General features: G+C 35.8%; 1 protein-coding gene across 9 annotated transcripts in view; it reads right to left on the bottom strand.

Moving 5' to 3' along the window:
* Positions 1-9,932: 9,932 nt before the first annotated feature.
* Positions 9,933-26,374, bottom strand: part of QKI (QKI, KH domain containing RNA binding) — a 134,351-nt gene continuing 117,909 nt past the window's right edge. For 3 of the 9 annotated variants that reach the window (XM_085219882.1, XM_085219880.1, XM_085219884.1), the window contains 4 exons: positions 23,091-23,178; positions 20,508-20,804; positions 17,748-17,822; positions 9,933-13,087 (listed from right to left, as the gene is read on the bottom strand). In XM_085219882.1, coding sequence (XP_085076008.1) covers positions 13,071-13,087; positions 17,748-17,822; positions 20,508-20,804; positions 23,091-23,178 — 477 coding nt within the window. In that variant the 3' untranslated portion in view covers positions 9,933-13,070. Of the gene's footprint in view, positions 13,088-17,747; positions 18,591-20,507; positions 20,805-23,090; positions 23,179-26,374 lie in introns of all 9 variants that reach the window. The other 6 variants (XM_085219885.1, XM_085219888.1, XM_085219883.1 and 3 more) reach the window with 4 other exon arrangements.

Here is a 26,374-nt window from a genome sequence, read left to right on the forward strand (position 1 = left end):
AAGGTGACAAGGGAGAAATTGGTCTGAGGCAGAGTTATTTACTACTTCAGTCCCTCCTAAAAAGTCACTAGTTTAACTATTTCAGTCTTTGGTTTCTCATTCATTTTACTTGCCAGAGTTGAAACCATTTATTTCAAGGTTACTTCATAGAGGCAACTCAAAAGACAAATCTAGAGTCGGTGAAAGTTGTACTTCATCTGTATAATTTATGATTATCACTGTGATGTATGTGACAGCTAACATAACACAGATGTTTACTTCAACGAGATAAAAGCTTAAGAAAGACTTGACTGAGGAACTAAATCCCTGCTTTTCACCTTCCCCTACTTGCAGAAGCTGGCCAACAGAATGTTTGGTTGCCAGCCGAATTATCTTGAGCACAACTAAGAATAAATCAGCCAATGCTGGCCTTTGTTGAGACAAGTGGTATGACTGATTTGGTGTTCCTGATTTTGCTTTATACCTATGTGCTAACAACAGCTCTTATTTTAGAAATCCAAAGTCCTGTCTTTCATGAGGAGTATTTATCTTTTTCCCTTAATAGCAAGCAGAAAGCTCACTGCAAAATCAGCATCCCAAGTGCAGCTGCTCACAGCTACAAGCCTGAGGCTACAAGAGTTGTTGTTCTTGCAGCAAAGTTAATTATTTTAAGGCATTTCAGTTTCAAAAATCATATGGTAACCTGAGAACTGAAGAGGCAGAACTTCAGGTGATTGCACAAGAGGCCTGGTGTTTTCATGCTAACTTTTGTTCCCAAACACGGTCAAGGATGAGTGATATTAACAAAGTAAAAGGTAGTGCCCAGAACACAGATAAACTCATTCGATTTTAAGCTCAAATCTCAAATGGTGTATGTCACGAGTATCCTCTCCTGCACCCAGTAACACTTGCATAGCATTGTTAAAGAATAATACAGAATGCTGTCTCACTGCATCTTTTCCAGCTCCTTGAACTTACTGTGTATTATAATAGAACTGCATCTGTAAAGGGCATCATGTATTTAGTCATCTTAGCATTGTAGGGATAACTCTGGTTAGTCAAAAGCTCAAAGCAGTACAACCTGAGCCCTCAAACACTTGAGAATATCTGTGTGCTTGGCTCTAGCATACTGTGAGCACCAGAGAGGCCCTGGGAGCAGCCATGTCATTTCCTGAAAAGCAGTTGAAAACTTAAGCAATCTTGGTATTGTGCTGTCTGATGATACAAAAAGTCCAACAATTAAACGCGAGGTGTTAGATACTCCTGCAGTACAATCATGTACATTTCCTACATCATACTGTGAAATTCCACCTCCCATTGCTAAGGCTGCAACACAATCCAGCTACGCCTGTTTTGCTGCTGTTCACAAGCACCAACCATATCCATGCTGTTGTGTTCCACCAGTTAGGAGACAATGCAGCACTGGTCCCATTAGCTACATCTATCCCTTGGTATCTCCTCTGCTGTGCTGAGAGAGAACATGGGATGCAGCTCAGACCATGCAGAGCTGCAGCACAGAGGCAGTGATGAACCCCAACCAAGCCAAAGCAAGAGACTTTGGAGCTGCTGATACCCACGGAGGTAATTTGCTCTGAAAATGGGACTCAGATGGTTGAGAAGTTGTGCAGGCTTTTTGTTCTGTGGGCTTGATTAATAAGAAGTCAAAGATATTTTGTTTTGCTTATGTGCTTTATTTTCAAGTACATTCAATAAGACCCTCATACACTGTGATGATACAAGAGACTCACCTCTGTTCTGTCTAAGCTCTTCACAGTCTTAAACAGTTATCCACACCTGGCGCTGCTACAGTGCTCCTGTTAATCTCACTGCACAGATGGAGACCTGAGGTACAAGGGTTCAGAACACGAGCAACAAAGGCACTTGAGTAAAACAGCGCTGAGCTTCTTTGTGGAGAATTCTGAATCGGCTCTGCAGGGCCCTCAGAGGCTGTACAGGTGGATCAAGCAGAAGGAGATGCCCAACCAGCCAAACCACTGGGACCAGCCCATCCCCTGTGCACTCAAGCAGGAATGCTGTCTGTGCACCAGCAATTTTCTTTTCCTTGTCACTTAAATACGGCTGAAAGAAGGTAAGGTGATGGTTTTTTAATGTGTGAAATAACATAAAAGGACTTTGCTACTGAAAACCTAGGTAATCACACTCTTGCTGTGTTGATAACTGAATAATGCTTAATTTCTGCTTCAGATAACTGTGTGCTTTTCTGATGTGGCTGCAAGGCATTTGCCCAAAATTGCACAAAACATCAGTGTTGCAAGAAGTATTTCAAACCCAGGTGTTCCAAGTGTTTGTTCTGTACCCTTGTCATTGAGACATTCCACTTCTGTCTAAGTGGATGGAGTCACATAGATTTAAACAGGCTTTCTCAGTAGTCTCACATATTGCAATTCCTGATTTAGAGCTAAAATATTGCTTGAAGTCTTTCTATCCCAAGAATGAACTGTACCAACTGGCCATCCTAACTAAGGGTTTTTGAGTATGAAATGTAAGACAACACAGTGGGGGGCAGGGAAAACATCATAAGAAAATGATGTGAAATTCAAATTAGACTGAAAAGGGGAAAGATTTCCAGTAGACAAATTAACAAGTTTGATTAAGATAAAAGGGAGATATGGCAAATCAGCTCTTCAAGGACTGAGATAATTTCAATTTTCTTCGCTTAATATTCGAACCTACAGTCTCTGATGAACTTCTTATTAACATAGCACGGGCTTCTTGAGAACGCTGCTCTTGTTTACATTTGTTTCCTTCTCCTGACTCATTTGAAGTCCAAACTGCTTTTACTCATCTGCTCAGGACAGAATTCAAAGCTCTAACATGATTGTTTATCTTCTTTCAATCCTCAAAGGAGTACATTTCCTATTTTCTCTCAGAAACAAAGCTGAATCCCACAGAAGATCTGCTTCATTCATTGCCTTTCAGGGAAAGAATCAAAATTATCTCATCACTAAGGTTGCACGGGAGAAGTCATCCAAGATCATGCAAGTAATGGCCTTGTGGCCTCCTTTTTTTTGCAGTACTGGATCTGCTTTCTATGAAATGATCCAGAGATGCCCTAGAAGAGTATGCATGTGAAGGTCTTCAGATGGCACCTGTGTTAAAAACAGGTTTTTGTCATGGATTTTGACATGCTAATTAACATAACAACATCCCAGAATTGGTAAGAGATGCTTAAACTTTTGGAGATTAACAGGTTGGCTCGCAAAAAAAACAAAAAACCCTATGTTCCCTGCACCCTGATTTTACCATGTATTCCATAACATCTGAGGCCAAGACCTTAGAAAATTCATTGGAAAAAGGCTGTGCTCCGGGAAGAGGCATATAGATATGAGTGATATGCAGGATCTTGTCATTCTTTAATCTGAACTGCACAAGGTGCATTGCTACAACAAATCCTTAAAATCATAGTCTGAAAGGTGCACACTACTAATAACATATTATTACATTGTGCATTTCCAGTGTGTATCCTAAGTGAAACTCCAAAAGAGTGTTCCTAGTATCTTTACTCTTGCTTGCTGAACCTGCCTTTTTGCAGTAATAATTTCAATTAAAAAAAATATTCCTTCAAAACACTGCTTTACAAGTTAGAATCTGATTCGTCTTTCATAATTAAAACAAAACAAAACAAAACAAAAGCTTTGGATACAAAATATGGGGTTTCAGGATCCTGTATTTTGTAATTTAAAATATTATGAAAGCAAACCAGAAGTAACACCCAAACAATTTCTTACTTCATGATAGACCTATTGCAAAAGGAGTTGGGACATTCTTAGTTTCAGACAGTAAAATTGCCACTGCTCTTCGTGCACCGAAAATCAACAGAATTCATTCTGAAAAGGTCCCAGTAACTAAAGCCATTTCTCTTCTTAGCCCCTTGGCTGCATCACTGATTGACAAATAGATAAAATTTAGATTTTTGATCTCATTGACATTTCATTTAGAAAATTTCAATTTCATTTACTGAAGAGCTGCTGAAAAGACATGATGTCGAGAGGTGCAACGTTATTTTGTGTTTTTTCTTGAACCTCACCTCTGGGTTTACTACTCAAAGGAGTCAACCTTGCTCGCTGCTGCTGATAAAAATACTCTGAAAATGCAGTGACAGAAATTCAAAAAAGGCAACTAGGTTCTACTATTTTATAACAAATAGTTTGAAATGTATAAATTGGGAAGGTTATCTGGTTTATCGTGGTTGATAATTTTCAGGAGAGATCAACTCAGAATGAATGGGCTGTCAATTTCCTATTTTTTTACTGAGAACTCAATATATTACTTTCACTGGTAGACTTGAACAGCAAAGTGAAAAAGAATCATTTCAGACACTGCATTTTACACTCATCGGTAATAATACTCTCACTACATAGTTAAAGACAATGGTTATGTTTGTATTTCGTCAAAGGAATTACAGTAATCATATTAAAAATATTGAGAAGAAATACAGTAGTGAGACCACCAGCCACAAGCATACCAAAACACTTACAAAGAAAACAGTGATAGGTTAATAGTCAGCTCTGCTGGTAGAAGTATTTCAGTCAACAATTTTCAGATCTAACATAGATTTGTAGACCAAAGGAAAACAATTGCAAGTGCAAACGTGATCACAGATAGGACTGATTGAATTCTCATGGTGCAGGAGACAGAGAAGATCATCATAATTCTGTTTTCTATGGGTGGATAAAGAATGAGTTTGCACAGTGCATATATGCTAGACAGTCAAAGATAGAACAGAAAGTGAGGGTGTGCCCACATTTCATTAAGCCAGGGCTGCAGCACACAAACTGGGGTTTACATCCAGAGTAACAGCAAAGATCTCAAGGGCTGCTTTACCTCATCGAGTGACACACACCAAACAAGATCTCTACAGCTTTACTGCAATTAACTACAAAGATTAAAGCTAGTTCAGAAATAACTATATGCCACCAATGTGTTGAGGTTCGTGATGGAAGAAGTCTTTGAATGCTAATTACAGTAGATATTTCATTCTTTCTAGAACGGTGTACCTAAACATTGATATTTAGCCTCCCCTGCCCTTTTCTGCCAGACTCCTACAGATGTTGCATTTGGCTTTACCTATTCTCTGCTTATTTCTGAAGCACAGATTTTTATTTAAATTGTGAGGTAGGAGGACTTAATCACTCCAGTAAATAAATTATCATAGAATCATGGAATGGTTTGGTTTGGAAGGAACATTTGAGATATAATTCCACCCCACCCCCTCCACCCCCCCGCAATAGGGAGGGACACCTCCCACTAAACCAGATTGTTCAAAGTCCCATCCAGCCTGGCCTTGAATGCCCCCAGGGAGGGGGCATCCACAACCTCTCTGGGCAACTTGTTCCACTGTCACTGTTTTGCTGTCCTCACAATAAAGAGCTTCTTCTTAATATCTAGTCTAAATCTATCCTCTTCCAGTTTAAAGACATTTCCCCTCATCCTGTTGCTACCTTTACTTATAAAAAGTCCCTCCTCAGTTTTCCTATAGGCCCCCTTCAGGTACTGGAAAGCCACTATAAGGTCTCCTGAGCCTTCTCTTCTCCAGGCTGAAGGGGAGGTGCCCCAGCCCTCTGATCATCTTTGTGGCCCTCCTCTGGACCTGCTCCAACAGTTTCATGTCCTTCTTGTGTTGAGACCCCCAGAACTGGACACAGTACTCCACTCCACAGTACTCATGAGAGCAGAGGGACAGAATCACCTCCCTTGACGTGCTTTTCTTGATGAAACCCAGGATACGGTTGGCCTTCTGGGCTGCAAGTACATATTGCCAGCTCATGTTGAATCTCTCATCAACCAACACTCCCAAATCCATCTTCTCAGAGCTGCTCTCAAGACATTCTCTGCTCAACCTCTATTTGTGCATGGGATTGCCCTAACCCAGGTGCAGGACCTTGTACATGGCCTTGTAGAACTTTGTGAGGTTGGCACAGGCCTACCTCTCAAGCCTGTCCAGGTCTCTCTGGATAGCATTCCTTTCCTCTAGTGTGTTGACTGCACCACTCAGCTTGGTGTTGTCTCCAGACTTGCTGAGGGTGCACTCGATCCCACTGTCCATGTTGCCTACAAAGATGTTAGATAGCACCCGTACCAGCACACCAATCTCTGAGAAATGTCACTTATCATTGGTCTCCACATTGAAACGTTGACCACAGCTCTCCGAGTGCGACCATCCAGCCAATTCCTTGTGATCCATCCATCAATTCCATTTTTTTTCTCCAATTTGGCAACCGGGATGTCATGCAGGGCAGTTAAATAATGAAGAGGTATACATATCAATGAAGGTTTTAAAACACAATTTCTTCTCCAAAATATGTTTCTCACTAGCTAGGGTGACCGGAATAAACCAAAACAGTTGGCTTTAGTACAAAGTAATTCTATTTTTGCACCAACATTTGTAACAGCTATGCTTAAAGAATTACGGTAACATCATGATCATTTGGTCATCTCCAAGAAATTTATGAAAGTGGTGCATCCGCAAATCTACAATCAAAATGTGTGTATTTCATGTTTATGATAAGTAATGCACTTGTCTCATTTACAGTTATACAGATAACACAGCATAGCCAATAAGCTGTCCTTGATTATCCTGGAAAATTTAATGAAAATTTAAGTCTCTTCAGCATGTGACAACTTTTATAACAGTGCTAAAAGCATTAATGAAAATTGAAGTGTGAAAAATGTACATTCTTTATTCTGCTGTTTAGATACAGAATAAAATTTAAGTTTTTCAGAAAATAAAACTATAGCTACAGCTTTGAGAGCTGTCAATTTGCTTTTGAGGATAAAGTACATGCACTTTTTCCAGTTATTTTATTGCACATAATGTACAGTCATAATTGGTGTTTTATTTACATGTGTTTTGGCAATGTCCATGTTCCCTCCCACCCTCCCCCAAATACATTATTTAGCACAAACAAAACCTTAAATGTTTCACACAAACTGCCATAATACAAGTAGAAGCATATATGTATGTATGTATACTTTTTAAAATTAATTCTTCTAATGAGATTCAGATCTCAGCTAATTTCTGCCTTGGGAGTCAGGTTCCTCCCCGTTAGTCAGTTGTCAGATGGACATCCCAGCTGCAAGGAATTAGCACTGCAAGTCACCGCCTGCTGTGCCTCCCACCCACTCCTATGCAGAACCAAACCACCTGCAATTAGTGCGCAGGCACATAGAAGGAAGAGCACTGTACTTTTGTTAACCAGTTTGATTCAACATTGATTACCATGTGTTAATGTTACTGCTTGTGTTATTTGAACGGTATTTCATTAATAGTGTTTTAGGAAAATATATCAAATATATTCAAAACAAGACAAGTTCCAATAACAATTATGTACTTTCACCATAGGAATGTGTTATTCAGATTTCATTCTGTACAATGTGCTAGTTACAGTGACTGCTACTATTATCCAAATATGATTATACGAAACTTAAATTATTTGCAAGCATGCTTCTCCCAAGTTAAAAGGATCTCTTAATGGACAGCAAAACACTTCAATGCTTCCCTGCATTTTCAGGCCAGAAAACTTTTTAGTGGTCCCCCTCAAAGAGTCCATCTGGAAATAAACCAATACGTGCAGATTTTTTACAAACTTTTTAGAGGTCTGTTCAAATAAATATCAATATCGTCAGCATATTTCATTAAAAATATCTGAAAGACATCCCTGAAGACTCTATAAAGTATTTCCTAAATTGCTAACAGAAAAAACTATCAGAGAAGTAAAATCTGTTATAATTTGGCACAACATTTCACTTAAGAAATCAATAGCACTGCTCAGATTTTATTTTAAAAGGCATTGTGGTGTTTTTGCTTGTATTCTGAGCTATTTACAAGAAAAAAAAAATGTTTCTCCTAAATTAATCCATGTTACTGGATATACCAGCAACTCTATACATGACTTGAATGTAAGATCTTTCAAATGTAAAAAGAATTTAACCATGGAAGAAAATAAAGAGCAATCTAGCTTCAGTGGTGCTGCAATACTGAAGGCATCCTCCCACAAATACAGTTCTAAAAATAGCCTGTTTCTTTTCAATAAGCAAAGTATAAAATAAATGTTCAGGCAGGCACTTAATGTAAACTGAGAAATGCATTTGATGGTCAAAAGCAATTATTATAAAATTTGGATTTTAAGGGCATCCACTGTTTTGTTTTCTTTCTGCTTTAATATACTTCAGAATTTAGGGCAATTCTCAGGACTTTAAAGAATGAGATGAAAATGCACTGTGGACCAAGTATGACAGTAGTTCACATCTAATAAAAAATAGAAAGCATTAGAAACATTGAAGAAAATTAATAGTTTTAGGAATAGAACTATTTTTCAACACATAACATCAATTATTTATCCTATCTGAATAGTTTCACTTACACTGGAGAATGCTTCACAGAATTTAAATATGTGTCTCTGATGAAATGTTCAAAGGATATAAATTAGTGACTCTGAAATGACACTCGTGCCATCACTTAATCAAATTTTCCTAATGTCATCTGTTGAAAATGCCCTTTTTTGTTGTTTCATCATCTACCTGTGACTGACTTTTAGGATAGCAGCATATTTGTGATCTGTTCAAATTTCTGTACAAGTGAAACTCTTCTAAATATACTGATAGAAATCTAACTGTACCTATGGGTTTCTGTAGAACAAACTAAAAGCTACACATCCTCATAAAACAAACCTCTTCATCATAGCTCACTTACGGAAGAAAAATAAAATAAAGATGCATTCAATTTCAATTATTATCAGTACTGGAAGAACTTTTTAAAATTTTGTATCGCGTGGACTTTGAGATGCATAGTTTGAAACATCATAAATGTTGAAAAATCTCCTTCTATGAATTTTTCCTATATACACGAAAATAAATGGGGTTTTTCACCAAGGCTGTCGATATCTGAAGTGTGATCTACATCAACAGTCTCCTTTGACATTAGCTGTAATGACTGTTCCCCTTAAGATTGCAAATCTAGGCGGACTACCCATGCTGTGGAAAGGAGCCTCAGACAACAGAAGCGGCAAGAGAAATGTTTCCGTAAAAATCATCTGCATAGAGGTACAATCAAAACAGCATTTTCACCGTTTCAATTCCCTGCATTCATGTTGCTACAGTCATCCGCAGGGACAAAGATTACATAAAGGCAGACATGGAATTTGAAACGGCTGTTGCTTGGAAATTTAGTGAAAGGTGTGTTTTTATACTTTCTACAGTCATTAGGAAATGATCCGTTCTGACCTTTGGCTTACAGAAATTGTACTCCCCTGAGCTAGGCAATACTGATAGACTATAGCAGAAGTACAAAATATTACATGAAAATAGCACGGCATGAAGAAAATAAGGCACTTTTGGCAAGGGAATAAAAGATTTTGTATTTCAATGTACTGCTAATCACATCTAGATGTATTTTGTGCTTGGAAATGTACCGTGATGCAACAGGTGCCCAAGCCAACAACTCACAAATTGCAACAAGATTAACTGCAACCTCTGAATGGTTCAACAAAGAATCAAACTGGTTTCTGTACACCATCATGATTTACCAATACACTGGCATCTTTGCTCTTTTGCTGCGAGCCGACAGTAATTATTTTAGAGAAAGAAAAAGAAAGTGTGGAATTAGTAATGCAGATGCTGAAAGGCAAGTGGCAAGACTACAAGAAGAATGCCTCAAAAAAAAAAAAAAAAAAAAAAAAAAAAAAAGCTACTTTGTTCCCTTATCTACTGGCACCTATTCCCCAAGGTAAAAGGCCAGAACGACCAAAGCCAACTTAATAGTAGTGTGCAGAATGTCAGCCGACAAACAACATAAAAACAAGTCACGTTGTGTTATCTGTGGTCACGTTCTTCAGGGTTAGTCCAGTAACTCAAGACTTTACATTCTTCCGTCTTTATTCGTTTACTTTAATTAAACATGTAATGGTTAATAAACAGACATAGTCCAGAGTTAGTAGGTTGGTATTATAACATTTATTAAAATAATGCTATGGGTTAATAGAAACAGCAAAGAACCAAAGAATTAAAATGCAAGCTATGTAAAAACCCAACTAAAACCCAAATATGTCTAATGTATTCATCCAGTAGCTAACTAAAAGCCCAAGAAAGACAACACTCCCAATATAATAAAGTACTGCAAAACAATTGGCAATTTCTCTGTTATCAAAATTGTGGGTTTTGCATTTTGTATCCTTTTTTTCTCAATCAGGAAAAAAATTCTTTTTGAATGTTATATAACATACATATAAAACAAGATAGAAAAATACATTATAAACTTGTAACAATGGCTGTAAATACATTATCTTACATGTTTCTCATAGGCAATAGGTTGGTTATGGTACATACATAGCATGAAACTACTAAGATAATAAAGAACAGACAAATACATGTCATCTGTACGGTTACATACAAGCGACACTCCCATCTACCCACTCTAAAAAAAAAAAAATTACATAATACTGTCAGAAAGAAGTCTTAAAACTACTTATTTTAATAAAGAAAAAGTCATTAAAGAATGATAATACTGAGAACCAAGGCATTCAGAGATTTCAAAAGTCATGCTTTTTTTTTCCTAAGTTGATCCAAAATTTTGTCAACTAAGTTTTCAGAAAATTTGTTCAGAGCAAACATTACTTTCACATGTCACACATCTGTTTCACATACTTCCCCTCCCTCCCAATAAAAGACCTTTGATAAACATCTAAAATGTCCAGGTTTTATCATAGTTGAGATGAAACTGGATCAAATACTGGTATTGTTTTAGCAAATCTCTCTTCAAATTTTCGAGTGTCGCAAGTTTATTCAACCAACCAACCAAAAAAAGAATCAAAATGGCACAGTATATACTGTAAGTAAAATCAACAACTGTATGTGTAACAGGAAGACAAAGCCAGTGGTACAATAAACAAAAAGCTAGCTGAATACAAAAGGATGAATGTCTATTGCATAGTAAATAAACTGATAATTATTTCCAGGTGAGACAAGATGTTAATGAGGTCACCATGCAGGTGCTTAAAATGTAAGCCCTCTTAGCTTACTATTGAACTTTCATTTGGAAGCTGTGAAGATCTGCAGGAGGAGAGTAAGTTGACAAGAAGGGGATTAAAGTTATCACCTGATATTTGCCAAGCTTAGTACTGAGCTCCACACAAAGTAATACTTAATGTTTTTAGATTCAAATACTGTGCGTTCAACAGCTTCAACTCCTGTGATTGCCCAGCTACATCAATCTCTTGTGAAAGCAAGGGTTAAAAATACAGCATAGCTGGGTTTCAAACAGCTAACTGATGTCCCCCCTCCTGCTTATCTTGTGAAATAAAGCCAGTAGGCAGATGTAACATTAATCAAAGGAGAGCTGAAAAATAAATAACTTGCTTACTGCTTGACACTCCAGAAACTGCTCACAAAAATGGGGGACATGCTCAGACCATAACTGAGGACTAGCTAAGCGCTTTCATTATCCACAGAACACCAGTTTTCTGGATGACTCTGAAGTCTACTATGTCTGATGCATATTTATTCCAACCAAAGTCAAGAAGACTTGTCTCCATCCCTGAACAAAAATGAAATACTTCCAGCTCTACCAACATTTCTCAGCTAATAGTCTAATTTAGAATAAGACAGTCTGTATCACAGAACCTTTGGTTTACATTGCACAAGTAGTGTATTAGCTCTGAATCGAAAAGCAGAATTGTGGAAGCAACTGTGGGCTGATTTGACAACAACTTAGCAAATATTTTTCATAATGAGATTATGGCAAAGTCACGTCACACTAATATGGCAAAAATCAGGTAATTAATATGGTCAACTCATCATTTGTCTTTCCTCACAGCTTCTTTTCACATACTGGGCGACTGAGTGGCATGCAGTAACTTGTCTGAGGGAGAAGATGATTATACAAGACATTTGACTAAATGACCATGAAGAAAATAAGGCACTTCCTTTTCTTTAGACTTATTCCAATACTTAAAAAATAAAAAAGAAAGACTAAAAGGCTCTTTTGGTCTTTTGTTTCTTGACAACCACCAGAAAAAATCATTTAATGAAATAAAGGGTTTCTTTGTTCTTTTTTTCTTTTTTTTTATAACACTTGAAAGTATAAAATGCTACATTTCCAAAAATATATATTTTTTTTCTGCACCAGCACCCTTGTATAGTAAAAGTATCTACTTTTTTGTTCATTTTGTTTCAATGCACTACACTTTATCTACAATTTCGTTACATGTATACAGCAAATAGGCAAGCATGGCTTTTACATCCTTAATGAAATTTTTTCTATACAGGGAGGTTTAAAAAAAATATTTGAACAGTTTGCCCAGTAATGTGACACATAATGCATGTACCTTGTTCTCATGTAATCTTCCGAGGAGATTAAAATATGGTTAAAATAATTTAAACTCAGATTTAGCTTTCATAGTGTTGCTGTTTTGTTCACTGCATTGATGTAGTTCTGAAAATTCACTGTATTTCATGGCACTCTTTTTTTTTTTTTTTTTTTTTAAAACATCCAATTTGGCAGGCAATAGAAAAAAGGCTGCAACTTCCGCCCTTTGAGGGCACTGGTAGTGACTAAACAGCATGTCAAATTTTGAATACTTTTTGGAATCCCTTCACCAATGACATCCCTGACCAAAGGTTCATGCATGATGCATCATCACACAGTACATTCAGAGAGAGCTTTGACTTCTTTTTGAGAAGAAAAATATTCCTAGAAGTCTCTCACAGTAACTGCCTCTGTCATCGGTAGTTAAGGGACATCTGTCTCCATCTCGTGCGAGGCCTCCTTACCGTTCGCTTGGGGCGGGACGCTAGAGGATGATCAGTGCGGAGGGATGAATTGGACCTTATTGCTTTACTACTATTCAGTGCAGGTTCTAGAACCACTTTCACCCAGACAGGAGAACACAAAAAAGCGGAGTTGGAGGACAACAATTTCTTTGTCTGTTTTGTTAGATGGTAAGACGAACGGACAAGTGCCCCAGCTCGCTGCACTGAAGACAGGCAAGCAAAGGCGATTACCAGTTAACTGATCAGCAGGCAGGCATGGTCAGGTCATCATTGGGTGAAGAGTTCAGAGGTCAGAAGGTCATAGGTTAGTTGCCGGTGGCGGCTGGGTGGTTAGGAACAAAAAAAACAAAAAAAACAAAAAAACAAAAAAACAAAACAAAAAAAAACAAAACAAAAAAAAGAAAGAAAAGATAGAGAAGAGATTAGTTCCAGCTAGTGACGGCTTAATGACAACATGAAAACTAATCACAACTAATAAAAAACAAGCATGTTTAATTCTGACATACTGATCGACACCATCTACGGAATGCAATAAAATCATGACAGCCCTCCATCATGATTTGGACACGGGAAGGAGAAGCCCGCTCCCACAAAACCGGTTAACAGGAGAAATAGAGATAAAAATACAACTAACGACTAATGGTTAGTAGCAGTCGATGAAGGAAATTGGAAAACAAAAACAATGAACAGTTTTGGAACTCAGTCGGAAGAATTTGGAAACAACAGTCAGTGCACGGCATCAGTATCTGACTGCTATTAAGCATTAGTACCTCCCCAGGTGCAAGCATTAAGCAACTATTAATGATGGATGTGATTATTAATAACTGGTTGTTAAAAGAAATGGATCTGAGGAATTCTGAACTTACAGAAACAATTTGGTTCAACAAACTAGGGGCCAAACAATGTTTTTTTGTTCAATAAATTTTTTATTGCCTTTCATTTATTCTATTTACAAACAACATGGAATTTCTTGGCCTCATGATACAAAGCAGTACTAAACTGTAGTCTAGCAACGTAGGCATCATCGTGGGAACCAGGAAAACGCTAAGGCTGCTACTTTAGCCAGCATCTTCCCGTTCCAAATACTATTTTACACATATAGGACACTTATAAAATGCACTTGCATGTAAACACTGTAAAAGTCCTGCCATTTTAAATTCTATACTTAAAAAGCTCTAAGTACATCAAAAAATAGAGAAAATATCTAATTGATACTAATAAGGCATTTTAAAACTACAAACAGCTCTCTTTATTCATTTTCAAAGCTAATACTCTGCAAATACAATAAAATCTGACATTTCATATACATTCCTGCTTTATATTTTTATATTTTAAAAGAAGCCACCTGTAAATACTATTTTCTTTTGCAAAAAAAAAGAAAAAAAAACAGAAAAAAAAAGAAAAAAAAGAAAAACCAAAACAACAACAACAAAAAAAAAAAAAACAACCCAAAAACACAAACAAATTACAGTAAAACATAAAAAAATTCTCAAGTGGAAAGTTATCATTCCCAATGTTCTTGAGCTGTTCCTTCTTTAATCATTCTCTCACATTCTCCTTCACCAAACTTGGTCCACTTAACAGTAGTATGATTTTTTTTTTTTTATTTTTATTTTTTAAGACTCATTCAACAGCTTAATCATAGCTAATAAATTCTGAGGTTGATAAAGTTTTTGTACTGTTGCCATTTTGACTAAGGCAGAGGAGATGAAAGTGAGAAAGGTATTCAGTGCAAAGTCAGATTTGTGCCATTTCATTAAAATGAAGTCCAGTAGGTGTAATATTCACAGATAGCATTGATTTAGCAATCTTCTCATGGGTTGATTTACCTTCACATAACAAAAATGGCCTATCATTTAGGATACAGTTCATAAACACTAAAAAAAAAAATGACTACTGTAACATAAATGAGACCACATGCTCCCTGATTTTTTTCAGAATCATGCTAACTGGGATTTGTTTAAATTAAAACGACTGTTTCAAAAATAAGCAAAAATAAAAATAAATATTTATGTGGCACAATCTCACCACTTTACAGGTATACTAGAAACACAGACTCTTAAAGCATTTTGATACTGATTACAATTTTGATTAAATGGTATTAAAATTTATATATAAATTATGTGACAGTTGGTTTGGATATAACATTCAAGAATATTCTGAGCATTATTATTTCTTGTGGAGTCTATAACCAAAGTAAGCTACCTTTTAAAAATACCAGTACACCTGTGATACATCCTCTGCCAAGTCTCTGGCCTTCTACAGTACACACAGGTTTGTCAACTGTGCAACACCATTTACAGTTTATTACAATTAAATCAGTCAGTCTCTCTGTTATATGCATCAAATTCAATTTTGTATTATTTATAAATTGGGGTTTTATTCTTAGTTAAAATGAGCTATATTTTTCAACCCTTCACCAATTCTAAATGCTTAGTTGTAAAGAGTAAAACATTTACACATTCCGGGATTCTTGCTTTAAATGCAGTGCTTATCTCTAAAACCTATGCAAAGAGTAAAAACCTATTTAAAAAGTGAATGCAGTAGTACTACCAAGTCATATGAAAATCGATTTAGAATTAAAAAAAAAAAAAAAAAAAAAAACAGAAAAAACTTTAGACCCAGTGAATGCAAATATAGTTTTAGCAACATTTAACTACGTAAAAAAACATTTCTGTATTGAAAAAAAATATATATTTCGGTTTGCTGACATTGTTTTTCATGGCTACAGCTATAGAAGTGTATCAGTGATTGAACAACTCAAGAGATGAATATGATAAATACTTACTATTTTAAGTCTACAATAATTTTAACACATTCAAGAATCTGCCTCACTCCCAAACAATGCTTTTCAAAGCCTTTTGCAAAATTGTTAAAACTGTTGGGGATAATCTAGGATTTCGAATTCAGACTAAAATGAGATAAAGTTGTAAAGTTAATTTTATGTAATATTCTTAAGGCAACACCAGATTGCTTAGATGAGACTAAAAAAAAGTTTACCTGAAATATCAGCATGGTTTTCAATGCAGACAGATAGAGGTATACATGACTTATTTCATAGGAGATAAGCCACCTGAATTTATTTATTTATAATACAATTGACTTCAAATATGGTTAGAGAAGAACACTGTATTATTAGAAAATGGCTATATTTTAAAAGGTAAAACAAAACCAGTAACTTTTTTTTTCAGTGACTTGTAAGTGGCAACCCCAGACAAAACACTTAGGCCCTCCACCAAATATTTAAAATACATGTTGACTAAATACTACCATGATGAAAGCAAATAAAAAATTGGAATGCTTCTCCCACTCTATACTTTATCATTGTGTTTACTAGTTGTCTCAGGTAAATATCCAACTAAACAAGTAGTTTTAGGGTATCCTGAAGCTATCATTGCAGATCAAAATGATCTCAAGCAAAAACCGATCTTTGTAACATCAGGTTAAACTTTTAAAGATTACCAAATCCTAACATTTATCGCACTTGACAAAATGTAGGTTATAATCTCTTTTTGCCAACATTTGCTATGACCTTATTCTGACTATGCCCCGTTGCCCACTGAAGAGCTTTCAAGAAATAAGAAGAAATCTTCTGAAAAACCTATGTAGTGTCTTGTTACATCTTTCGTAAAGCATATGTTCTTTCCATATGAAAGGTATAAGTGTTACATAAACACAGCAAGTATCCAGGAGAGCCATTTTTAATGTATTGACTGAAATTTGTATCGTTTCTTGTAGTAAATTTATGGGAGATTGCGAGAAATAAAGCGTAGTCAGCATTAGATGTCAGATCTGTCACCGGAATTTGGCTTCTGAGTATTACACTATCATATAAGCCTGCACAGCACTGATTTTGATGAGAGAAGAATAATAATACTTGGCACATAAAGCTTTGTGTCCTCAAAGCCCTGTACAAACAAGAACCCCCACAACACCCCTGTGAGGTAGGGAAGTATTATTATCCTTATTTTACAGATGGGAAAACATTCACAGAGGGATTAAATGACTTGCTGAAACCCACACTGTGTCAGCAGCAGGGACAGGATAAGAATTCGGGAGTTCCTGTGCTCAGCCTACACTGTTTATTAGCCAATGTCAATAAACCGAAAATATTGGTTTTCTCAATAAGCTTAAATACTTCATTCAGGGGTCCAAAGGCATTATGTTTGAGGAATGGGAGAAAAATGAAGATTTACTTTCCAGTCAAGAGTTATAAGAGAGATGCCCAAATATTGGATGTCATCTCACCAACAGGACTTCAAAAGTTGCTTCTCCTTCAGGTTACGCATTTTAGCAGCAAGAGGTAAAAACCAGGAAACAGAATTTGGCAGAAAACCAAAACACCTTCCCTTCCCTCATCCTTATTAATTCAAACTCAAACAACTTTTGAAGTATTTTCTTCACAGCCCTTATGTTTCTGAATTCAGTTAGGTATCTGAGAACATGCATCCTCCTCAAAATATACAGTACAGTGGCTCAAAAGTTTATTGGAAAAAAAGGAATCTAAATCTTCAAATTTCTCCAGACACAGACAGGAGGCATTTATTCCTTTACTTCTTCCTCATTAAGCAACCATCCATTCATTTTATTTTGCAACACCAATCTGATATTTCCACACCAATTAAAAGAACAAATTGGAGGGAGAGGAGGAAACACAAATTAATCACTGCAGCACTTAACTCATAGGGTTTCCTGATGCAGATGGATCTTTAAATAGTTTTTAAAAGGGAAATATGTTATAGCTTTTATATTAAATATACAACAAAGTGTATATATTTAATTGAGCTGGGAAAGGCAGGTTTATAAAACGTTTTTTGTAACCACAAGTATTCCCCAAGCTCTAAAATATTAACCATTCACATTTTTGTGAAAAAGTTATGAATGGGACAAAATATGGTTTTTGGTTAACCAGCTGTGGTGTTGCAAATCTCATGTACACTCAAAGCACTTCTTACAAACAAGAACTCCAGAACTAAACTAACCTCGGTCTGCGGTCACAATCCTTTGGTAAGGATGGACACGCATATCGTGCCTTCGAACTTTAGTAGCCACCGCACCTAGTTAAATTGCAATTATCAAGACAAAGTTAGAAAACATTCAAAGAAAACATTAACAGCAGGTTTATCAAAATGGATTTAAATGATCATTAACTACAAAAGTTCATTTTAAGAAAAGCAACAAGTTAAGGCACAGTAGTTTCAAATTTTAACCATAAGAAGTTTATCTGTGCAGATTAATATTGCATTTATTTTAAACATCCTGGCCTTAACCTGTTTAATCCATTCATTTACAATCCCAAAATTACAGTATTTCATGAAATCTATTAGACCCAAGCACATTTAAGCTTTACTAGTCACATATTCACTGAAGTGCCTTTCTTGCAGCAGGACTATTTTAAATAATGCCATCTTTTAATACTGACAATTATTTGCTAACTTTAAGATCATTTCCAGTTCTACCACAAAAAAGAAGTTTTAAAGCAATTCTTCAAGCCTACAGATTGTGATTTTAAACTTTAAGTCAATAAGTATGAACTGCAATGAATTAGGTGATTAGTAAAGCAAACACTATATAGAACACTTAGCAGTCAGTATACTACTATACACTCATAAATTACAGCTACTCTGTAATAATAGGGGCTAATCCAAATTAATAGCACTATTTTATTTTAAATCTATGTGCAAAAAAGTGCAAGTAAGTCACTGACTGCTAGGCCAAGCTTTTCTCAAGGCTGCTGAAACTAAGCATTTGTTAAAATTCAGATCTGATGAAGGATCAGTTAAGACCGTTCTTGAATTCTTAGCCTTTCGTAGGGAAAGCCATACCTAAAGATAAAAGGAAGGGAATTCAAAGTTAGTCACCAACTAAAATTTGATTCCAACACCAACATCCCCGAAAATACTCAAAGGGATGCATTCCTCTGTTATTTTTAACAGAATTGTTTTAATTGTTTTTAATTGTTTAATTGTTTTAAGGTACCTTAAAGGTGCAGTAGAAAATGGACAAAATATATAACATTACTCATGAACATATTATGAAGAATATTATATTACTATTTTATTTCATAGTATATTCATGAGTATGTTCATGAGTATATTATGAAGTAAAACTCAACCAAAAACTCAATTAATTAAATTAAATCAATGCAAATGCTCAGATAATAGTGCAGATGTCATATTACTCACTGATTCCATGCTACGCAAACAGGGGCGTGGTGATTTTTTTTCTCTCCTTTTTCCTTTTTTAAATCAGACTATTTAGAGAGAACCATTTTAGGCTACACACTTGCACTCCCAGTTGTGCCTAGAAGAGTGCATTGGCATCAGCTGCCTTTTGAGAGTAATAGTATAAAAGTATGCTAAATTCTGTGAGAAATCAGCGAAAGTTCCCTGCATAATATTAACTTATTACTGTTTTTTTACTTGGTATTAACTACATTCAGGAGGGGAGATTGCCTGTAACTGCAATTCTACCCCAGGAGATATTGCAAGCGCCACAGTAAGGACTAACAAATCAGGGCGGTGGAGCTGGGGAGAGCATGCACTTGTTTATATAAATAAACAATGACGTTATCATATAGTCACTGGATGTTGGCTATGAGATGGTGGAAAACAAGATGCCCAAAGACAGACCTACTGAATAATTTTGTCCTATTAAAACTTCTACTAGTGCCTTACTAATCCTGAAAGGGAAAAGTCTTAAATACCTTTTGTTTTTTACTGTGTAACGGGGAAACGCAGACAGATAACACAACAACTATTCATCATTTAAGTGAAACACTGATTTTTTTTGCAATACTTTCAACAAAATATTGACTTTGAACCTTATTGTCCAGTGTTCATTAGAGATGTTTAGAATCTGTGTAAATCAATAACTGCCACTGAACAAACTAAGATCAAAGTTCTATAAAATCAACATTATGCAGCGCCAAGGTCATATGCAATTCAGAACAAACTAACGAGAAAAGATTGTTTATATTCTGCAGACAGAAGGCAACGAAGTCACTATAGGAACTGCTCATTCCACATTGACTGGTTAACTGAATTGTCAAGGCTGCTTTATCATTTTCGCCTTCATACAGCAAGTCAATGTTCTGAAATATTAGGAATTATGGACATTTCAACACAATGTATCTAAAGAAAGCAATCAATAAAGTTGCTAGCTGTATCGTCCATTGCTCAGAACTTAGTTTCCTTTACGTTTATTCACTGAAATTATTTTCTGCTCACAAAATGATTTACAGCTGAAGAGAGGTGGATCAAATGTGTTCTAAATAAAGAATAAAACCCAAACAAACTGAAAAAACATCTTTCAATTCTCTCCAGCTTGGCTACTAAAAAGATACTACAAAATCAAAAGTTCATTTTTCCAATGATTGCTGGAAACTCATGCTGAAGTTGCCACAAACAAATCCAGTATTGATGGGAGAACAAATTACATACAATAGACATCAACGTATATTTGTTTTTTTCTTGCCTATGTACCTGCCATCTCGTGACATATTAAGATTTTGTTTTCAACAATCTTACTAATATGCTAAACACATACATTTAACAATGCAAAACCATGTTAAAATGTTTGAATTACACCATCAGTCTTCCTAGGTAACTGTGATATATCTGAGGCAATAGTGTGTGTGTGTGCTTTGTTTTTTTTTTCCCCTTAAGCCTCATGACTTCTAGATGCAAATACCATGAAAGCGTACGACGTATTCTGCAGTCATGCATGGATAAAAGTCTTACCTAATACACCACTAGGTTCAATGGGATACTCAAGGATTGATGTAGCTGGTGCCAGCGTGTAGGGGTACTCGTACGGGGTGTAAATTAAACCAGCTTCGGGTCCTGGTGGCACTATTGCAGCGGTGGGATGAGGAGTTCCGTTTGGCATGACAGCGGTTTGTATTTGTCTGATCAAAGGCATTATGGTAGGGCCAGCTGGCGTAGGAGTACGCAGGGCAGCTGGTGGGAGAACAGGCGCAGGCCCAGTAATGATCCTTGGAGCCTGGGCTGTTGCTGCAAGAGAAAAGGCAAGGGCTGCTACAGTAAGCAAAGAAATTCAGAGGAAAGTATGGAGATAGCAGTACAAAACGTGGAAAGAATGGGAAAAAAGGGGAAAAGTAGGAAAGAAGAAAAATAAAAGGAAATCATTAGTACATGCGCTGATCACACAGTGCCAAAGCACACCATTCAAATGCAAACAGCTTTCCATTTTCCAGTGTGATTAAGTATGAACATGCAAAATAAAAAAGCCATTGTAAAACAGTGAGGTAGATTTCTCAAACAGGTTACACAGCACAAAAGCTCCATTTAGACCACATTTCTTCATTTATGCTATAAAGACTGCATGAGACTGAGATGCATGCAGGAGATACAAGGAAAATACTTTCATAATCAAATACAGAGTACAAAATGTAGTGCAACTACAGAGTCCACAGATACTCAGTTATGCAGAGCTACCATATGAGAGTTCTACAGTTTCGGATCTCTTATGTTGTATTTAAACATACACAAAGTTCCAGTTTCCAGGATCAGTGAAATTAAAGAGGATCCAGAAACAAAACACATCTCCTCTCCTACCATAGCATGAACAAAATACTCAAAAGTTATTTTCATAACAAATTCTCCAAGATAAAATGTGGGGTGTTTTTTTTTTTTTTTTTTTTTGTTTTGTTTTTTTCCATCTTTAATTGTTACTTGAAGTCTGCTGGCAAACAATACAAACTACTTCTTAATCACTAATACAGATCAGCTGGTAATAGACAAACTAAACTATTCATTGTAAAAAGTTTCTGTGCACTGTTGCTGATCTACATTAATGTAATTAACTTACAGGTGGTCTGAAGAAAGAAATGAGAAATGTGGAAAGATTTTCAGATTTGAGAGGGTGGAGTTTGTGGATTTTTTTTAGTTTTCTTTTAAACAAAAATGCTCAATGCAAAAATTAAAAAATTTTTTTAAACATTTTCAATTCCTTTTTTCATCTGAAATACATCACCATGATTAAGTTTTCAGTAAAGTCATAATGTAAACAATGAAAATATCTTAATTATCAAAGAGTGAATAGTAGCATGGAAATATCTAGTCAGAAAATGGAAAAAAAACCATCATCCCACTACACATAAAATGGACCAATGGGAATAGAGCAGACAAAGAAATTACTCAAATTAATATAAAGGTTTCTATGCAACAATTTGCACCAATTTAAACTAATCTAAAAGTTATTTTACTCATAAATTTGCAGTAAATTGAGGACTCTAACAGGTTTAAAACTGAGCTAGCTTTAGATATTATGGTATTAATTAGAAGGTGTAGAATTATCACCAGCACTGTGGTGTTGAAAGCCCTTGCTTATGTACCCTTTCCAATCAGAATAATTACACTGGTGTAAATGCTCTCAAATTGACCTAACTGCATTCCAACCTTTAAGCATATTCAACATTGAAATGGAGTTTATGTGGAGAAACAAATTTGCAAATATCAGTAGGCCCTTAGTGAAAAAACTGACTTCACTGTCCCTACATTTGATATCGGTATCGTAGCTACAGCAAAAGTTCACTTTGGAAGAGCATCAGAAATTACGTTTTCAGAAGCAGAAATTAGATTTTAAACTAGAGAAAATAGTTTGTGTCACACATAATATACATACATATGCTGTCATTAGTTGGTGTATATAATTAATTTTAAAGTGTAAACGTGCACATACATGTGTTTACAAAAGCATTCTCACGCAAATCTAATGGAAGAAATTGTAAAAATGGCTCATTACATCACTGATCCCTGTGAACTCAGGAGTGAAATCAGTTGAATTGCTGGAAAAAACGTAACACTGGGGGGACACATGCAAGCAAGATGAAAGGAAGGAATATAATACAGATAAATGTATTCACAGTATCCTGAACACATGTAATATTTTCAAACTGATTATTTGATAATAAAACTGAGAAGGTGTCCATATACATATTAAGGAAAAAAAAAAAACGACTGTAAAATTGAAAAATCTGGCTTAAGGGTCACATTTTGTTTGAATTGTATATCTGTAAATATTTCAACTCAAACTTTTTTTTTTTTTTTTTTTAATGAGAAAGAGAAAACAAAAATCAAACAAATACAAAGCAAATAGCAACAACAAAAAACACCCAAAACCTGGCGAAACTTATCTCCAACAGACCCACTGCAATGGCCACCTACTGTTTTGGTTTATTTATTTAACAGTGTTTTCTATTCTCCAACCCAGTGAGTCCATTTTCCAGAAAGCAGGCTTAGGAATCAAACCCTACAAAACCACTAGTGTCACACTGACCCTCAAGATTATAACATGCTTACGTGATTTGATGTTGGCATCTCTGTAGGTGCCATTCAGAATTGCAAGCTCCATCAGCTGCATCTTTTTAAGGCTGTCTTCTCCTTCTGCCTGCATATGAAAAGATAGGAAGAAAGTTTAGGTTATTAATTCACAAGTGCATAAGATCTAAGAGAGCTAGAATAAAATGCCTTCAAATTTTAAACAATGAAAACATCTGCTTACCCATTCATCTAAAAAACAGTAAGGTTTGGTAACTTTTCATTAAAATTAAGTTCAAGTTGCCTATTATCTACCATTAACTAATACTGATATGTATCTTAGAGAGTTTTGCAAAAGACTCGTGCCAAAATTATAAAAACTAAGGTTAAATTCTTTTCTGAAGCTTTATTATGACAGTTTATATATTCCTGAACTATCTTCGAAAAGTCCTATTAGCAGACAAGAAAAAGAATAGACACCACAACTTTTTTTCGCAACTTTAATATGTACCTACATAGGAGATACTGACTGACTGCTTCAGTAAAAAATTTTTTTTTAAATTAATTATTTGAGCAACTTTCCAAACATCAACAACTGCTGTAAGAAGGAAGTCAGAATTTTGAAATATAGACATTCTCTGATGAGGATATATCTATCATCTATACAGTATACATGGTTCCTAAGTTTGGTTTCAATATACCTCAAGTTATCTACTCTCTATGGTATCCTGCAATTTCCATAAATATTTTGTAGTATTTAGTTAAAACAACAACAACAACAACAACAACAACAACAACAAAAAAAAACCCACCAACCCTCCAGAAAAACCACTCACTTTTTAGATACTAACAAAAAAAGAAGTAATAATTAGTACCATTTACTATTTGAAGACATTTTCAGATTTGTTTTTCCTGAAATACTACCATTTGTTTAGACTACATTCTATCAACCAGAAAACAAGATAATCGCATACAAAATCCATGAGATGGTCATCAGTATCTACTTTAATGCTGAGATACCGCCTTGCTTCTCATATTCTCTACTATTGCTGAAAGTCTCATTCAGAGAGAAAAAAGGGGCAGCTTACATGTCCCCTTCAAAGGTAATGACAGCCTGGACAATACTGTGCTATCTACTTTGAAAGACAGTCAGATTCCAGAGCCAGTTGTTCGCCTGTCTTAAACTACAACTTCAACAGGTGGTTTTAATTAGGCCTTTGAAGAGCACAGAATGATTATGGAAAGCAGAATTAAAAGCCACAAAGAACAGCAATCATCACCAATAATCTAAAGACTGTACTATTAAATAACTCCAGTATAAAACTGCAGCACTGAAACACCTTATACCAGTTAGGAGTTGACAAGAATATCCATGTTCAGTGGATCCAAAGTATATGAAAAAAAAAATTCAGACAAATTTAAAGGAAAAGATTGTTATGCATACTTAACTTCCCAAACATGGAGAAGTAACTTATTAAATTACAAGGGGGAAAAAAATGTATTGAAGAAAATAAACTACTTAATGTGAGGTCTGCTCAAGAATCTCCTGCCCCCAATAGAAGCTAACATCTAATTTTTATTTTTATTTATTTTTTCTCAGATCAACAACTTAAAATCAACACAGTAGATAGCCAAGACTGAATCACTTTCAGATGTCAAAAAATGAAGTCCCAACTGTAAGACTGAGGATTTACCTGAACACAAAGATTAAACACATTAACAATTTATGTTGTTGCTATGCACGCAGAATTTACTGGAAGAGTTAGACATTATTGTATTTATATATTAAATACTGTATGACAGACCGAACTAATGCTTATATTGAAAAAGTAAATACACATTCAATTAGCATTTTAACTATGAATTAATTGTACAGTTAAGCACTGTGCTATCCAGAAACCTCAGATTACACAGTCATTAGAATCAGACTCTCTGGAATACAAAATGTACTGATCATATTATGCTTAATGTGAAATCCTCAGAACAGACTTACAATTGACATGTAAAGAATTTCTATTTTTAATTTATTTTTAAAGATATTCTTACTCCATTGCATCACTGCTGATAAATTATCTATACTATGTAGTCAACCGTCATGCAATAAAAACAATTCCAAATCTACTGTTCTACCCAGAGATTGAATCTATCAATTCTGGTTATTCTGGATACAGCATCATTTTTCAAATTTATTTTAGCAATTATGATTTTTAACATATTCATTCTCCTTTTCTCCTCCACCGTTAATGGTTATTCTTTGCTATTATTTGTTTCTTGGTTGCTTTTTTTGCTTGGGTTTATTAACTGAATGCAAGTAACCAGAAAAGCCTTCTCAGTGTCAGCTGTATCTCCCATACTGCTATGTATGTAAAATTGCATACTTCCTCCAAATAAGAGTTTAGGTGATTGATCTGACACTATTAATGAGTCTCAGTAAATGCTGAATCTTTCATTCCATTTGATAGGATAATTTTAGTAACTCTATTATCCCAGATTTTAGACCCATGGTGAACGTTTTCCAAATGTAGTTATTTATAGGATAAAAACTCAAAGACAGAAAACTTTTTTTTTTTCCTTCCGAGAACCCCAAAAGGAGTTATAGCAACTTAAAAGCAATAAAACCCAGACAAAGTGATCCATTTACTTTGGATCTTCAATATTCCTATAGGTCACTATGCTTTCTATGAGAAAAGATGTGGCAGTTACTTGGATTACCAAGTACACTTACAAAACCGAGAGCAGTCTTTAGCATACAAAAGAGACTGGAGACCTTCATTTTTATTCTGCAGATTTAATTCTCTGGAGTACCATTCAGCAGCTGATAAAACTCGTATTCTTTAAACAGGCTCCCAACCACAATTTAAAACATTTTTTTAAGGATGGTATCAGTGATACCTCACAGGTAGAAGATGAGGACTTGCACTGGCAGATATTAACAGGCCTTTTAGCTTTAGGTATTTTGTTTCACCCATTCGGCAAAGAATAAAAAAACAAGGAAAACAAACAATACCCCCCCCAACTCCAATACTGACGGGAGGGCATCGCGCCAGGCGCCCAGAAGGTGGCGCTGTGCATTACACAAAGCCCTCACCTCAGGACGGGGTGCGCTCCCGCCCTGCCAGGACTGCAGCCCCTTGCACCCAAGTTTGTAGCAGCCGCCTCCCGCCTCTCTTCCAGGCGCTAGCCACAGAAGTGGGCAGGACCCTTTCATGTCCTTCAGTCTCTGGTTTAAAGATCTCTATGTAACAAAATTCACCAATAGTCAAAAACTCCCATTTCCAAGAGTAGGGATAGAGAAACAGGCCCATGTTTTCCTCTGACCTATCCTC

This window comes from Meleagris gallopavo, chromosome 2 (genome assembly GCF_905368555.1).
Source record: "Meleagris gallopavo chromosome 2, MGAL_WU_HG_1.1, whole genome shotgun sequence".
In the NCBI taxonomy this organism is placed as follows: domain Eukaryota; kingdom Metazoa; phylum Chordata; class Aves; order Galliformes; family Phasianidae; genus Meleagris; species Meleagris gallopavo.